This window comes from Narcine bancroftii, chromosome 8, assembly GCF_036971445.1.
Source record: "Narcine bancroftii isolate sNarBan1 chromosome 8, sNarBan1.hap1, whole genome shotgun sequence".
In the NCBI taxonomy this organism is placed as follows: Eukaryota; Metazoa; Chordata; class Chondrichthyes; order Torpediniformes; family Narcinidae; genus Narcine; species Narcine bancroftii.
This window is the reverse complement of record NC_091476.1, coordinates 147,937,178-147,955,515: the sequence shown is the minus strand read 5'-3', so window position 1 is coordinate 147,955,515 and position 18,338 is coordinate 147,937,178. Positions and strand designations below refer to the sequence as shown.

The window sequence follows — 18,338 nt, the reverse complement described above, 5'->3', positions numbered from 1 at the left end:
CACCAGATTTATTCAGAAACAAAGGGGTTAATTTGAGGAAAGAGAGCTCAGCATTACACTCATTGGAGATTAGATGAGGAGGGAGCTAATTGAGACAAAAAAAATTATGAATGGAATAGTAGGTGAGTGAGTGTAAGAATCTGGAGTTGATTGATGGGAATGTGGGTAAATAAAATAGGATAGTGTGGGTTTAGTTTAAATGGATGCCAATAAAGACACAGTAAGCTGAAGGGTCTGTATGTGTGTTGTGCAATTCCAACCTTATTTCAATGCTACAAAAGGGTCTGAATAGATGTAGAGGGCAGCATAATGATAAAAATAACCCAATTTATTATAATCCAACGATACTTTAAAATTATATTTTCATAAGGTACCTTGATTGAATTAGCATTAATGATTTCAACGCAGTTGCTAGCCAGGAGTCCGTCAATACCTCTACATCTGCTTTTAATTGTCGTAATGAATCCCTCTTAGGTGGTTTGAGGAGCTCTGTTGGAGAAAAATAAAGCTTTTGTACCGGCTTTTTACCTCCTGTACCAGTAATTGCTGCATCCAACAAGACTGCAAAAAATCATTTGCAAATGTGAATAATTTACCTCCAACATTTGTACTGTAAGTGTTGTAAATTTTTTTAACTTGTCGATATCGAAAGGCCAGCTTTCTCATCCAATCAACACCTCCCTGACCAATACCTCCTGAGGAATGGCTTGAGCCAGGCACTGATCCATGAAAACCATCAGTAGCAAAGTCATAGTTACTGAAACAAAAAAAAGTTAAAGAACAGCTCCTATTATTCAAATGTTAAATAAAAAAACTTTTGCCTTAAATTGGCTTTGAGTAAAAAAATAGATACAGGAGTAAACCTGACTGCTGCATCATTCACGATAGATGATTCAACTCTGTTTTCTCGATTCCCTTACTACCTGGACGGAACTCTGTAGATCTTGTTCTACATGAGTACAACAACTGAACCTCCCTCCGTAAGAGACAGAGGACACTGCAGATGCTGGAATCTGAAGCCAAGGACAACCTGCTTGAGTTAAGCAGCATCAGTGGGAGAAAAAGAAGGTCTCAATAAAAAGTTTGGGCCTGAAACACTGACTATGATTTCTTTCTCATTGATGTTATTGAATGGAGAGTACTTCAATTTAAAGTGAACTATTAGGGATAGGATTCTATAATATTGGCATCCTTGAGTGAAGAATGCACCATTTTAGATTAATTCAATCAACTTATGACATATTTGGAGGAATATTCTAAAATTTCCCAACTCTCTCACCTCATGAGATTCCTCCCTCACTTCATTAGGAAAAAAAACAAGCACCTTCTTCCTGTGCTCCTGCTGTATCTATTCCAATATGCCATGTAAAAGTCCAAAGGTTTGTCAAAAACACAAAAAAAAATACTTAAAATTAAATTAGACCCAATTCTCCATAATTTGTTTCACCAGTTAATTTCATCTTTGGAGATGAAATTCTGTAAAAATTGACTGTCCTAATTCACTCCTCAGTCCTAATGTTCCATGTACTTACTTCCAAGCTCTCCATCACTGGGAATATTACTAAACACTGGAGAGTCCTCCAGAAACTTTTCCAATGTACTTTGCATGATTATGGCACTATTGTTGGAGGCCTCTCAGAAAAAAAAGCCTCACTCCAAGTAAAATGGATCTAACTACATTTACTGGAAGCAGAATGGAGGTGAGTGACAGATCCAACACATGTAAATCTCCCAGATTCATCAAGCTTTGCACAAAATAATAGTACAGCTCCAAGAGTTAAAAGCAGTGGTAACTTGTCACATGTGCACGATGGTCTATTGAGTTTGAAGCGCGTCTGATTTGGAGATTGGAATGAAAGTTCCTATGGAGACAGGAGAGAATCTCAGCAGGCCCTTTTATAGAATAAAAAGATGCGACTATAAAGGCGGAGATTCTCTGCCCTACGACCAGGCCCCTACCTTCATAAATGCTCTGGGAACAGCTCCAAGACTCCAACTTTGATCCTTCCAGGGGATAGACCAGGCAGTGGAGTGGAGCGCTCCACTGTGCTTCATAAATGTACAGCTGCTGCAAGCAGCTGGTTAGGGGCTGGCTGAGGACGCAGCGTTGACGCCATCAGCCCGCAGCCCAAGAAATAAATGTTCTAAACCTCCAGTGTTTAAATGGATTCAATTTGATAATCCTATGTAACGACTTGGGTTCAATAAAATGTAAACTGTTTTTTGACAGCCACCTACTTCTTCAAAGTAAAATAGAAGTAAAATAAATCTAGTAAGACTGATGGAAATCCACAGACCCATTCAAAGCAGCATCTATCTAAACCAATTTTTACTCCCGCGAAGATTACGCTGCTATTTTGCTTCACTGTTCTGTTCATTGCTGTAAGTCACTTTAAACCACATTGGGGCTTCTTTGAACTAGATTTTAGCATAGTTCTCGACTGCTTTTGTTTATTGTGCATGTTTTGTATCTTTTCAAGTTTTGAGTGGATTAGACTTTTATTTCAAGGTTGTTGTCTCATTGAATAATTATACACATGCACAATCAATATTGGAACTGTTTATCTCTCCACAGATCCTGTTTGTCCGGGCGTTTTTATGTCAGATTTCCAGGACCGTGACAATTATTTTCTTTTCCAGATGCGTTCCTCCCTTGCTGCATTGCAGGGAAATTAAACCATTTCCTCATAATCTACACATGGTCTGGAGAATCTGAGGTGTCTTGCGGAAAGGTCAAGACTAAATCAAACCTTTAATTTTGCTATCCACAATGGTACAAAAAGCCCAACTTTCTTCATTCAATGTTGCAAATTGAATTTAAAACTTGGGGTTTTTTAAAATAATTTCAGCACATTGTTGTTTCACATGTTGTGAGTGTCTTGGAACATTTTAATAAATCTATAACCTGAATTACACCAAATTTAGCTGGCTGTTAATAAATAGAAATTTTGCTAATAAATCCAATGATTTAAAATCTGAGCAATGGGAAGCAGGTCTTGATCAAGAGTCTCCCATCAATTTTTTTGTTAGGCTATATGGTTTCCTTGAAGGGATTGGGGTTAGATAAATTTCAAATTGCATTTGTACGTTTAGCGTTATCTGTAGCATGAAAATGTATAGCTAGTACTTGGAAAAGTAATGTGGAGATTAATATAATACGATGGCATAATGAATTAAGAGCTTGTATTCCGTTAGAAAAAATTACATGCAATTTGCATGATAATTATTCCTTCTTTGTTCATATGTGGTCTTATGTGGACTATAAGAATTTGAAAATACTTTGAAATATTTTATATATTTTATATTTTGTTTTGTTTGTATTTGGCTCCCCTTAAGGCAGCTGGGTGAGGGGTTGGGAGGGTTTTTTTTCTTTATGTATCTAAAAAATTCTTGTTATTTGATTGTATTTTGTTTTAAAAAAAATATTTTAAGAAAAATTTGGAAAAAAAAGTCTCCCAACTTTTGCAGCAGTGTGAATAAATCCAATCTGTTCAGAATCTGGGAAAGTCTGGCATGAAGAAATGTGGTGATGCCTGAAATTGGTGCAAGTCACTCGCCCGTCATTCCCCGCATATCACAGCTCCACGCAGACTGCAGTTTTTTTGTAGGTCCCCGTCTCACATTAATGTAAATAAAGTGGAATTCTAATATCAATAAACAGGCGGGATAACCAGCCAAGAATGGCACTTTAAAATAACAAGCACTAAACTGCAAGGATTATGCATGGGATGATCAACACCACACCCTGCACTGTGACCTTTTCTTTGGCTTGGCTTTGCGGACGAAGATTTATGGAGGGGTATGTCCACGTCAGCTGCAGGCTCATTTGTGGCTGACAAGTCCAATGCAGGACAGGCAGACACGGATGCAAGGGAAAATTGGTGGGTTGGGGTTGGGTTTTTCCTCCTTTGTCTTTTGTCAGTGAGGTGGGCTCTGCGGTCTTCTTCAAAGGAGGTTGCTGCCCGCCGAACTGTGAGGCGCCAAGATGCAGGGTTTGAGGCGATATCAGCCCACTGGCGGTGGTCAATGTGGCAGGCACCAAGAGATTTCTTTAGGCAGTCCTTGTACCTCTTCTTTGGTGCACCTCTGTCTTGGTGGTCAGTGGAGAGCTCGCCATATAACACGATATTGGGAAGGCGATGGTCCTCCATTCTGGAGACGTGACCTACCCAGCGCAGTTGGATCTTCAGCAGCTTGGATTCGATGCTGTCGGCCTCTGCCATCTCGAGTACTTCGATGTTGGAGATAAGTCGCTCCAATGAATGTTGAGGATGGAGTGGAGACAACGCTGGTGGAAGCGTTCTAGGAGCCATAGGTGATGCCGGTAGAGGACCCATGCTTCGGAGCCAAACAGTGTGGGTATGACAACGGCTCTGTATACGCTTATCTTTGTGAGGTTTTTCAGTTGGTTGTTTTTCCAGACTCTTTTGTGTAGTCTTCCAAAGGCGCTATTTGCCTTGGCGAGTCTGTTGTCTATCTCGTTGTCGATCCTTGCATCTGATGAAATGGTGCAGCCGAGATAGGTAAACTGGTTGACCGTTTTGAGTTTTGTGTGCCCGATGGAGATGTGGGGGGGCTGGTAGTCATGGTGGGGAGCTGGCTGATGGAGGACCTCAGTTTTCTTCAGGCTGACTTCCAGGCCAAACATTTTGGCAGTTTCCGCAAAACAGGACGTCAAGCGCTGAAGAGCTGGCTCTGAATGGGCAACTAAAGCGGCATCGTCTGCAAAGAGTAGTTCACGGACAAGTTTCTCTTGTGTCTTGGTGTGAGCTTGCAGGCGCCTCAGATTGAAGAGACTGCCATCCGTGCGGTACCGGATGTAAACAGCGTCTTCATTGACCTACAGCAAACATTATGCGTGGAATTGATACAAAGTGAAAATCAAATTACTTTAAATCATCACTAATTGTAAGATATATTTGCAGAATTCATGAAAATGGCAATGACATTACACTTGAGCGGAAAATACAAGGAAGAATGGCTGATTAGATTTGCTGTCTTGAGGTGTGAACATGGAGGTAAATCTAAAGATGATTCAATTGCAGTTTTGTATAAAAAATTAAGGTGCAAATACTAGACCCAACACCATAAATAGCCACATTAATTTCCAACAGTGCGAAAATCAAAACCTGTTCCCAGACATTTTTTAAAAAAAAATGGAATTGATATAAATATCAGGATCCAATTGAAAATAAAATGAGGTGGTTAGGGCTTTCCCTACGCTGCCCACCTCTCCGCTGTAAACTTTCCTTTAACTTGGCTGTCTCTGAGCACATGTTCAATAAATCCAGACACTTCTGCCACTGATACTTTTCCAGCTGCATGGGGGATTATGGGTGACAAAGACAGCCATTGCTTGCCACGGATTTATGCTGTCATTTTGAGGGCGGTGCCACAGCATCAATTGCCTACATTGGCTCTGGAGGATGCTACAAAGCACTGCTCGTCATAAAAGCGGTGCATGAGTAGTTTTTTAGGGCTGTTCTATAAAAAGTTAAGTTCAGATTTGTCTCCGCAGATGGAGCTGGGTTTGAAGCAGAGGCCCAACATAAAAACACCTAGTTAGATTACTTCCCTTCACAACCACCATTCACAATGATAAATCCTGCAGAGGTCTGATGTAGATAGATACAGCAAGGGGTCATTCATTTTAATTTGCTGTGTGAAAGAAAGGTATTAGGACATGAATTTTATTATTCATAGAATTCCATGCCCTTAGGCCTCACAGATAACAAGAGCTTTTGGTATTTAAAGAACTGCACCAAGAACCATACAAATTATTCATCTTGGATTCCTTCCAATAGAAAGCTTAACAACTACTAATTCAATTATCAATGTATAATTGATTTAAAACTTAACAAAACAGAAGGATATTAAGAAATGCGTTCTTTCCTTCACAAGAGTTTAAATAATTAAATAAAAGAATGCTGACGTCTGGTCAATTTCCAAAAAGGCTCCATATTTTTTAATTCAAATACCTTGAGTTTTGTAAAAGATGTCTGATTGCAGTTCTTAGAGTTTAAACTGCATTTGCAGCATTTAACTGGTCTTATTTGCTTTTTTTTTCATCAATTTTAATATTTAAAAAATTACAAACAAAGTATTATCCTTTTGAGCTTAACTGAATTAAAGCCAAGTCTTACCTTTTACTATTCTCATGTTGGGTACTTCAGAATTGAAAAATATTTAAAATATGTAAAACCAGACTCAGCTATCAATTTTATATTTTTCTTGCAACTGTGTGGAAATAAGCAAGCACAAGACTTTAAACTGAAATGCAAAAGTTTAAAGGTATTACGTTAAATCTTGTCCATTATCATCAGCTGCGACATCCTCCACATGAACTTGGTCACACTCCTAGTGAATAAGCAAGACAAAAAAAGAGTTTCCAAATTAAGGTGCCTAATTTCCACATTATACAAGAAGCCTTGTAGAAAGGAAACCTGTCACGTGAGATCTATACAATTATTATTGACAAACCATGAACTATGTTCAATGATTAGACTTTTCTTTTACATATAATGTGCTTCCTCAAATATGATGTTTGGATGCAGGTATAAAAGTAGATTCAGGTTTGCTCTTGAAGCACAAAACAGCAGTGTAGAAACAGAATAAAACAAACTAAATGGCTACAATATGAATTTTAAGATTGGTAGCGAATTTAAAGACATAGCATTGCTAAATATTAATACTTCAAGACCAGAACTACTTCTCTACAAGTCGTAAGAATGCATTAAGTTTGTGGTGACTAAAGTCTAACGTTCCTTAGCTCTGCGCTTGAGGTCCTGAAATAATATTTACATAACTATGGCTAGCAAGCTGCCTAACTCTACAAGTCACTTGTTGGGAGCATACCATTTCTTCCAGTGTGAGTATAATTTCATGACAAGTGGTGGGACCCAAATTCTCAGCGAGTCCCTGAGCATTGAGTGAAAGGCAAATAGCCGGCCCCACCCTCAAATTTCACCGCAGTATCAAAAGCTGCAAAAGGGAAGCTGATAATAGACTGGTGACTGGAAGAACTAGGAAAGCAACAGATATACCTCCAGCTAGAGCTGCTTCAGCTACTTGTGGCCGGTTGGGAGTTATCACTTGTCTGAGGAACTCTGGGGGAATGATCCAATGTTCAGGTAAAGTTAAGAGACAGGTACGTAGCTTTTCTTGCCATCCAAACAACCTGAAGATAGGCATTAGAACTGGCAATTATGGCAGTTAACCTTGAGTTCTGACTGAAGGTGTAGTACAAAATAAATTACAATTATTTTACTCTTTCGTACTAGAACATAATTGAAATCTTTTGTCAACCAGTCCAATTGCAAAAGGGTTAGTACAGCAAGGCACACACAACCTCAAAGTTTAAATAAAGACACTTGAACACAAGTACAGTATGTTAACTGGAATTCAAGCAACTGGCAAAAAAAATTGTGGTAATAGGAAAAAACTGGTTTAAAATTGATGCCCCAGCAGTCAGTTTGCCAATCACGTATCACACAATCTCAAGCAACCGGAAAATTCACTTATCCAGCATCAACCAATCCCCCAAGGTGCTGGATAGCAGGGGTTTTACTATATTTTTGTCACACTAATATTATGCAGCTACCCAGTATTCATTACCTCTAAATCATTGAAGAATAAATGAGTGTCAGCAAGATCAAAGATCATTTCCTCCATCTGCAATCCTAACGTCAAAGCTGATGCAGGGTCCTATAAATTAACCAATGATATAATTATACAAATTGGGTTCAAGTTTTAATCGACATTAATCACAACCAGAACAATGTTAGTTCCTATAGCTGTGGACTCTAATTAAATGATTGAACTAAGTCAGAAAACAAAAATTCAACTTTCATATTTTACAAGGATAGGCTTTCTCACAATGTGAGTGCTGGAAAAAATGCCACACTATTGGAGATAGATTTATGTATGGAAAATGATAATCTCAGTGTGCCAGTTGTCTCATTCAAAGCAAGTCAATGCTTCAGGAATTAAAGGAAGAATTCAAGAGCAACATTAAAAGAAAACGACACATTGAATAGTAGCACCAACTTACTGGAAAACACACTGCTAATAAGATACATCCTGCAAGATTATGGCATGTTACAGTATATGCCAGAACCAGTGAAAAAGTAAAGCTATCAGTTACGGTCTACAATCTTGGTTCATCCAATAATGTTATGTAAATTAATTTTGACCAGATTTAAACTGATGAGTTCATCTTTAATCGCCCATCTGGACATATAAAAAATGGCACAGTAACTAGTCTTTTAGTTATTAAATATTTACTTGTGCCAAATATCATAAAATATGTTGGAAATAGCAGATGTGGAAAGGGAAACAGTTAACATTTTAGATCAATGACCCTTCATCAAAACTTGGTAAGGGGGAAATAAAGTTGGCATTAAGTTGTAGAGAGGGTGGGGATGGGAAAAACAGATGAAAAGGGGAATCTCTCTGGAGTAATTTTTCTCATCTGTAGAAGTGTCTCAGAACTCCCTTTGCTTGCCACTTTTACTCTGACCTGTCTGTGGCCTCCAGTATTGTAATGAGATCCAACACAAGCTTAAAGAACAGCATCTTATTTTTGTCCAGGCTCAATATCAAATTTTATTACTTTAGGCAACTCTGTTTCTCCATCTCAAAACTCCACTTCTGCAAGTCATCCCTCTGACGTTGACTCAGTTTCTCCCTCTCGGTTAGTACAGATAACTTGCTGGGCACATCTGACACCCATCTGAAACTTTTAAGTTACTTTGCACTCTCCTCCAACATGAGGGTACGTGAGATACAAATCAGAGGACATGGGTTAAGAGGGAAAGGGAAAGTTTAGGGGGAACTTATTCATATAGAGTGGTGGGAGCGTGGAACGAGCTGTCAGCTGAAGTGGTGAATACGGGCTCTATTTTAACATTTAAGAAGAATTTTGACAGGTATATAGATGGGAGAGGTATGGAGGGCTATGGACTCAGTACAGGTCAATGGGACTAGAAGGGCCAAAGGAGCCTGTATCTGTGCAGTAATATTCTATGGTTCTAATATCCCTCATTTAACAGCCTTTTTCATTTTCTCCAACTGCCCCCATTAACACATAAGCCTGATGACCTCCACATCTCATCCTCATAGCTTTACCCCATTCTCTTTTCCTATCGGCAATCCCTCCTCCATCTTCTCTGCAAACTAAACTGGTTTTCCCTCTTCCAGTTCTACTGAAGGGTCTCCAACCCCAAACATGGGCTTCTCTTTCTGTCAATATTTCCAGCCTGACAAGTTTTTTATTTTATAATAATTTTTGATGTATAGTTCTGATGAAAGATTACATTGGACAACAAACTTTTTAAAAGGGCTGCTTCCAGAGAAAAAATGGAATTAAGATAGACAAATTCAAGCTGAACACAAAGATAATTTCAGATTTGCATTATCACACAGGAAGTTGGAGCAACATTAACTTTTATTGAATTTAGTATGTTTATGACATAATGATGCTGACTGCACATGTTACAGAACAAACGTGAGGAGCCCAGGGTTTGTCTACCAAAGTAGACCTCATAGAGCTCAAAGTGCAGTCATACTGTGTCTATGAACCTCACCACAAAAGTAACAGTGTAGCAACTGTGTTGCAGTGCGAAATGAAGAATGAGAAATGATCAGATGTAGTTGAGTCAAAGTCTTTTACTCAAACAGCTACACACAGGTTTCTAAAACCTTGTACGTTCATGATGTCACTTGGAACTTCTCGAGCTGGTTCGATTAAGCCACTACATGCCCCCCCACCCCAGAACCAGCGATAGAGGGCTAATGTCAACATACACATGTGTCTGTGCCTTTGCACCCGGGGTCATAGCAAGGGCTAGATGAGAGGGCTTTGTAAATGTCTCTGGATACCCCCAATATCCAGTACACAAGTTGTACGATTGTTTCGTAGCACTCTGAAGGGGCCCTGATACGGCCTCTGTAAGGGTGGTCCGCGTGCACCTCTACACACAAGCAAATTCTCACAGTCCAGGAGTTCGTTTGGGAATGAGGGGTGGTGTCGTACGTGCCTTGATGTGGGAACTGGAACCAATTTTCCAATCCTCTCCTGCAGTCTGCCTAAGAATTCAGTCAGTGGCACCTCCTGTCTGTGTGTTATGGGCACAAACTCCCCAAGTACAATGAGCAGGGCTCCATGAACCAACTCTGCTGATAATGAATTGAGATTCTCCTTGGGTGCCGTTCTTATTCCCAGGAGGATCCAGGGCAGCTCATCTGCCCAATCAGATCCCTGGAGGCGGGCCATCAGTGCAACCTTCACTGCTCCACCTGGCCATTCTTCTGCAGGTGGTAGGCTGTTGTGTGGCGGAGCTGCATTCCAAGCAGTCGCGACAAAATGTCTCAGAGTGTGGAGGTAAACTGTGGGCCATAATCGAGATATCCAGGCAAAAATAAAAGCTTTGCTACATGAACTGGTTGATGAGTCTGTCATAAGAACTACCTCCGGCCTACACGTGGTAGAAACTGCGCTGGGGTGGTTGTGAAGCTGAAGCAGCGCCTTCATGCGCCTTTGCAGATTGGCAGTCCAAGAACATCTTTGCTCAGTACGTGACCTGCTTTTTGAGTCCATGCCATACAGATGGTGTAATGATGGCGGTCTTGGGCACATCCTCCGGGTTTACAGGTATTTGATGGTACCCACGCACCGACAATTTTAGAAAATGTCCTGGGCCCGTGAAAATTGCTGTAAAGTCCTGTATATGGGGCACGGGGTAGCAGGCTGCAGTGGTAACATCATTGAGATGCCTGTAATCTCTCCAAAGTCTCCAGCCTTCCATACCCATGGGCTATGGGCCATCAGACCATAATTCATATAATTCCAAGTTCCTCTATTTTGTGGAACACTCGTTTTACAAGCTCCAACTTGTCAGGGGGGCAGGCATCCAGCTCAGACATGTAGAGGATGTCCTTGGGTGAGGATGTGGTGTGCAACGCCATGTTTGGTTGTGGCAGTGGAGAACTGGGGAGTGACAATGTCCGGAAACTCAGCAAGAATTTTGGTGAATTCATTATTCAGGTACTCCACAGCGTCTAGGTATGGGCGGGTAGTTTGGCTTTTCCAAGGCGGAAAGTCTGGAACGTTATGGTGTTCAGCAACTGGCACCCTTTTAAGTCCACCATCAATGAGTGGGCTCTGAGAAAGTTGGCACCCAGCAATGGCTGGGACAAAGCAGCAAGAATGAACTTCCATGTGAACTGATTGTCACCGAATTTCAGGGGTATAGTCAGTGTGCCGTACATACGAATTGAACTGTTATACACCAGAGTGAGCCCCGAACCCATGGTCCTGGTATGGGTGTCAAAGCCCAAATGAGGAAGGACACTAACTTCCGAACCCGTATCAATTAGAAATTTGTGCTGGGAGAGTTCATCCCAGAAGTAGAGTATGCTCTAAGGGTGGCCAGCCGCCATAGCCTGGGCCTTTGGGTGGAACGCAGCACTAATTTCTGTGGGCCTTGCTGTTTCGTGCGCCACAGAATGTCTGCTAGGACAGCCACTGTTCGAGGATTTAAAAAAATTTCTCGTCAGCCAACATGATGCAGACGTCTTCTTGTATATGCTCTAAAAACTGCTCAAAGAGCAAGCAAGACCTATGGCTGTCTGCCAGTGCCAACATGTCATTCAATAACTCCGAAGGGATGCAGTCCCCCAGACCATCGATATGGAGGAGCCGTGCAGTTCACTCGAGTCGAGAGAGAATGTAAATCTGGAGGGTTTTTAGGACTTTGTACTTGCCGAGAGCTGGTGGGTCACATGATAGTACTCCACTTGTATGTTGTGAATGTGGAAATGGGCTTCAGACTGCCCAAACTAAACTTCAGGTTGAGTGGTCAAAAAGACAGGTGGTTTGAATGAAACCACATGTTGTCCATGTTGGGTCCAAAATCTGTCGGGGTTATCAATGTAGCCAACTGTGTTGCAGTGCAAAATGAAGAACGAGAAAATGATCAGACGTAGTTGAGTCGAAGTTCAATAAAAAGTAGTTTACTCAAACAGTCACATGCAGCTTTTTAAAACCCTGCGCATTCTAAATGACGTTACTCAGAACCTCCTGAGCTGGTTCGATTAAGCCTCCAGTGAGCCACTACAACAGAACGTATAGCAGCTGTTGAAACAATGGTGAAACATTTCTGCTGCATTAAATCTTCCTGAAGGCAATAAATGCTATTGTTACGTACACTCACTATGCTATGGCCTGAAGAATATGTGCATTAACATACAGTACGTTCAATCTACATCAATGTAATGTACAGCATCTCTATATCTGAGCTGCTTTTGTAGCCTGTCTGCATCTATCCAGTTGAAGCATGCCCAGGCCCAAGACATCATTTGATAGCACCTGCACTAAGTGCTCAGACTGACCAAAACAACTTGCTTTGTGGGCAAAGTACTAGTAGACTTAAAATATGACAGGAAATAAAAAAAATGGGATGTGATAGGAAAATTTTAAGGTGATTTTCGTGATCAGCAGCGATAATAAAATATGTACATAAAATAAAATAATACACCCAGAAGTGTTCAGGAAGCAAAAATCTTTGTTGTCCAATGTTATCGATCTGAAACATTAGCTGTTTCTTTCTCCATACTTGTGGCCCAACTTGAGTATTTCCAGCATTTTTTTTCCTATCTCACATGTCCAGTATCTACAGTTTTAGTCTTAGTGTTAGTTACTATTCACGTTTGCATTATTTAACAATGAAGACTAAATGTGAGGACATTTATTTCATCATAATTCAGTGTCACTGCAGATTTAGAAAAACATATTAAAACGTTTTTAGAGACCGTCATGAGAAGAGGCCAATATGGAAAAGTACTTGGTGATGTAAACTGATGCATCTCTATAAGCTACGGCTCTTCCGTTATTCACCAGTTGGGCTGTTTTTATTAATTAAAAAGAGGGCTAACATCAATTACTTCCAATTCCTGTAATACAACTGTTTATTTCTATTTTGGAATAGAAAGTGGTTTCCTCTTAAAAAAATTCTAATACTATTTACTACTAAATTTCTCAAACCCAAAAGTATAATTACCTTGTCAAAATGAATTAACTATACATTTTTAAAATTAACTTGCCAACCAGCTTTACATTATGTTGTTTAGTAATTTCCTACCTTTCCAAATTTTTGTGCAAACGACCCAGTAAGCAGTGAATGAAAGATGATGATGGTTTCATCCAAATCCCAAACAAATATACGCTGCAATGGAATGCAAATAAAAAAACATTATTTTTCTATGTGCATCTGGGACAAGTTGCCAGCTCAAATCTTCTAAAGCTGCCAGTGAAATATCCACCTCTGCATAGATCTTCAATAATTCCCTCATAGTGAAGACTGCAGTTCCATTAAAGATTTTAAAATTTTAAACTAAATTTTTTATTATTAAATTTTTATTCAGTCGATTCCTGCCATTTACACCTGTGCCACTCAATTACACCCAAATTAACCTATAACCCTGTATGCTTTGGAGGGGGTGGGAAGAAACTGAGCATCCGGAGGAAACCTATGCAGACATGGGCAGAACAGATAGCACCAGATTTGAACCCGGGTCGCTGGTGCTGTAATAGTGTTGTGCTAACCGTGCGGCTATTATTCAGCGTTTTTATTTCTAACAATTTTATATCACGCTTACAAAAGCTGGTTCATGTCCTATTGAAGGAAGCAGCTCTTGCAATAGAAGGCACGGCAAGAAATATCTACACTGGGGCAATTCTTCCACCTAAGCATTAATAATGGAACAAACCCAGATATCCACGTAGGAGTCCAGAATCTGAAGTTGGCAGCAGCATATTTCATCTAGCCCCTGTTACCTGCAGCTGTCCTTGTGCTGATTTGTTCCACACAACTTTCCACAGGGCCCTCTGTGGAAATCAGTTTACTGTCCCCATGGTGGGTTAACATAAAGCATAGAATCCCCCCCTCCCCTTCCATGAAAATGAGTAGGAGAAACAGCCGCTACTCTTTTCTAAGAGTTTTACTTTTGGTGATTTAACCTAGTTGCAATAATTTTCATTCATTTTAGTGTAGACATGCTTCATAAGTGTAATATAAACAAATTACTTTTTTTTTTTAAAAAGTCCCTAATGTTTAAAAAATGTCAGTCATTCATAAACATTTAATAGCCCCATTGATAATTTTGACAGACGATCAATCATTGGGACAGAGGTTCACCAGCTGCCAAAGCCTCAATGCACTGCTGGGTCATGACTTAACCGTGGAAGCCTGACTCCCAGCAGGAAGTTGCATTGGTGGTGGGTGGGGGGGGGGGGGCGGGGAGGTGGTGAGAACTAAAGCAAGTGGTTCCGAATGTGGCAGGTATCCTGTCATTTTGGAGCAGCAGAGGATTTCTCCTTCCTCAGAGAAATGGGTAATACAATCTCAGTGGAGATGCAAGAAACTGCAAATTCTGGTATCTTGAATAGATAGTGAGAATCTGTTTGGACTCGGTGGGTCATGGAGAGAAATAGAGTCAATGATTTGACTTGAGTCCCTATTCAAGGTGAGAAACAAGCATAAAAGTGAAGGGCGGCTGAGGACTGGGGAGAGACCCAAAGGTAATGGGATATGGGGCAGATGGAATTAGGAGAGGTAGAATGGGACAACAAAGAGGGAGGGCAAAGTAGATCAGTGAAGACAAGGAACGGAATAATGATAGTTTACAGTTATATACACAAGTATACTGTACAGAAGCACCAGAATTTTTTACTTGTTGCAGTCATGCAAGTACATGAGTATACATTAAATTATCACAATATGCCAAGATCGAAAAATAAATATAAAAGGATAGATAGTCACAGCATCTGTTAATGCAAGAAAAAAAATAGTGCAGATATATCTTTTGGTGGTTCCAGACTAGTTTATGGTTATAGTTATGAATACGAATATGGTTATGAACCTTATGAGTATGACGAGAGTCAAGAGCTTGTTAGCTGTTGGAAAAAAAACTGTTCTGGAAGTTGGAGATGCTGGATTTCAGGCTTCTGAACCTTCTGTCTGAAGGATGCAGTAAAAAGAGATGGTGACCAGGATGATGGGATCCTTTATAATGAAAAAGGAAACACTAGCACAGGATGGGGTTACCTGAAATTGGAAACTTCAGGGATCTTGCCTTTGGCTTGTAGGCTGATCAATTAATTGTGTGTTTGGTGTCACCCCACCGGTGGATAAGGTTAGAACAATATATGGGAATGGGGATAAGAATTAAAATGGCTGGTGCTCAGGAGTTCCAGGTGGCACACAAGGCAGAGTACAGGTGTTCAACAAAGCAGTTGCCCAATCTGTGTGTGGCCTCACTAATACATAGGCAGCATGAGGCCAGTCACTGAATACATAGGCAGCAAGGTACAAAGCAAGGACAACTTTGTAAACTCCTTCCTTGAATCAAGGAGTGACTGAAGCAATCAACTTGTTGGTACAGGTGTTATTAGCATGCTTTGTTATTGTTTAACTGAACCAAACAGAAAATTGTCAGAGGTGAAACTTTTTTCCCCCCACAGAACTATCCATTCTTTGGTCAAATGGATAAAGTACTAAACAAACCAAAATTATGCACTGTGTCAAATTCTTGGAGATCATTCAGTACAATGTTGGCTCGATGAAAGAGCCAGGCAGTTTACTTGTTCTTATAGCTTTTAATATGGTATTTAAGAAATATTGAAAGAAACTGTTAAATATGTTCGAATTGCACTGGCTAAAGGTGAAACAAGAATAGTCCTGGGCAACATGCTTCAAACAACTCAATGAAACCAGGCAATGATCATTTGCAAGATATTTCTGTGTATATAAAAAAAAAGGATATTTTCTTGCAAATCTTTTCACTAGTTTGAAAAATACTAACACTTAATAATGTTCTGCAAGCCAAAAAACAATAACTAACTTCCATTTAGCAATAGATAACAAAAAAAGCAAAAGCAGCTTGCTTTAACTCGGAAATGATTTCAGGCCTTCAGCTGCCATGTGATATCTCTTGACATTGATTCCGGCACTCAATTGCAACAGGAACCTGCAGCCCTCGTACTTCATAGAGAAGAGTATTATGTGGAACCTACAAGATAACTCCTGAATTTTAATTAACAATTTCTATACAAGTGCTTTTTAACTTTAAAAAAAAAATCAATCTCCCAAAACAATTATATTTCCATTCCTGGACACCTCCCAGCCTCATTTCTACATAAAAGATGGTGAAACCTAAATGTACCTCCAGTTCATTGTCAGGTGGTGGTGATGAACAGCTCTTCTTTCCTTTTCCTTTAGATTTTCCACTTGGATTTTTTTGAGATTGCTCTTTAAGCTCTTTTATTACTGTGGTTGACAGAGTTTGCCCAGCAACAGAAACTCCTGAACAAGAATGAAAATGAAGCTAATATTTTTGAAATTCATTACATAATTTTAACAAATCCAATTTCTTCAAAGTCCAAAAATTTTATATTTTATGTTGCTGCATTTCAAAATTTGCTGCATAATTGCTGGTTCTTAAAACTCTCTAGCTTTTTCAAAATCATTTTTACTCAGTGGTGAAACAGGACAGGCCTGAGGGCTCATCTACTGAGGCCACATGGGTGGAATGAGAAAGGGAAGGCCACATTAATGAGATATTGTAGACTGCTCAATACTCAGCAGAAATTGGAGGAATAAGGTTGTAGAGAGATAGCAGACGGTTAGTTGCATGAAACAAAGTTGCGATAGTAGGTGATTTTAAACTTTCCACATATTGACTGGGACTCCCATACTGAAAAAGGGCTGGATGAGTTAGATTGTCAAATATGTTCAGGAAAGTTTCCTTAATCAATATATAGTAAAATTCTAGTATCTGGCACCTATGGGATTAGTAGAGGCCGGATAAATGAATTTTCCGGGTGCTCGAGATTGTGTGTGTGCGATTGGCGAACTGACCACTCAGGGTCCCAATTTTAAGCATTTTCTAACCTATTTATTTTCTGCTATTTTTTTCTGGTTGCCTGAACAGGGATTTTACTGTATAGCGGTCCCAACTAAAGAGTGCAATATCAGATCTTTTAGGGAATAAGATAGAGCAGGTGATGGAAGTGTACATAAGAGAACACTTTGGATCCATTGATCGTAATGCCATTAGTTCGAAGATAATTATGGAAAAGGAGAAGTCTGATCCTTGGGTTGAAGTTATGAATTGGAAAAAGTCCAATATGTAATGGCATCAGAGGATCTGGCAAGGGTGAAATGGGACAGGTAGCTTTCTGGCAAATATGTGCTTAGTAAATGGAGAAAAAGTAAAGAAACCAAACAACCATAAACATTAGTAAAAGCATAAGACAGTCAGGTGACCACCTGCATTTAGGTAGCTAACAGACACCTATTTTAAGGAGACTCCCATCAGACCTCACAGTATCACTGCCATTTGCCAACATTCTAAAATGTGAATAATTATCAATAACCAACCAACTCAGGATCCTGGCAAGGCCACAACAAAAGCATTTATAATTAAGCCAGTCATTCTGGGAAATTATATTCAACAGCTGTACCACGGGCACAAACCCTTCAAATGCAATGGTGAGGACTAATTTTACTGTAAATTAAGCACCATCTTGGAAGAATAATGGCTATTATTTTATTTACCTTAATTAATTCATGATTCGTTTAAGGATCAACAAGAATCCCATGTCGCCTTTCTAATCCTCAATAAATTAAAAGTTAAAATCCTTGCTAACAAGTTTATGAAGTAAACACATGATAAATCAACTAAGATAGCTGCAAAACAATTATGGAAATGCTAACAGTAAAAACAGTGCTGGGGAAACTCAGCTGGTCAAACAGTGTACTTTATGTAGCAAGGATACATAACCAACAAAATCTGATGCCTGCCAACATTTTTCCACACCTTGATGAATGAATGGCTCAACGTCGAAATATATATCTTAATCTTTAAAATACAGTGATCAACCTGCTGTCTTTCTCTAGCATTGCGTTTTTTTTTTTTTTTTTAATTTAAATTTTTTATTTTTCACACCATAAATCACAATAGCCATGATATACACTTTTTCTTTTCCACACATTTACAGTGACTTTTTCTCCCTCCCCCCTCCCTCCTCCCAAGCCACCCCCCCATCCCCCCCCCCCTCTCATCCATTTTAGTTATACAATCTAGGTTGCATTAATTCAGTTAGACAATGTTGTCATTCAACAAAAATACACCAGAAATTCTACTGAGTCCATTCTTTTCTTCTCTTCTCCTAGCATTGCGTTTTTAATGGAAGATCAAGTGTTGTTCAAATGTTTTGGTGGGATAGTAAGTGAGACAATGGACAGACATGTGAGCGTGGGAGTGGGGCACAGAATTGA

General features: G+C 39.7%; 1 protein-coding gene across 7 annotated transcripts in view; it reads right to left on the bottom strand.

Annotated features, from left to right (window-relative positions):
• The window catches only part of LOC138741337 (eyes absent homolog 3-like), a 67,162-nt gene that overhangs the window by 7,874 nt on the left and 40,950 nt on the right, over positions 1-18,338 (bottom strand). For all 7 annotated transcript variants that reach the window (XM_069895228.1, XM_069895227.1, XM_069895229.1 and 4 more), the window contains 6 exons: positions 16,222-16,361; positions 13,140-13,223; positions 7,615-7,704; positions 6,299-6,357; positions 597-757; positions 375-489 (listed from right to left, as the gene is read on the bottom strand). In XM_069895228.1, the coding sequence (XP_069751329.1) occupies positions 375-489; positions 597-757; positions 6,299-6,357; positions 7,615-7,704; positions 13,140-13,223; positions 16,222-16,361 (649 nt within the window). The remainder of the gene's footprint in view (positions 1-374; positions 490-596; positions 758-6,298; positions 6,358-7,614; positions 7,705-13,139; positions 13,224-16,221; positions 16,362-18,338) is intronic.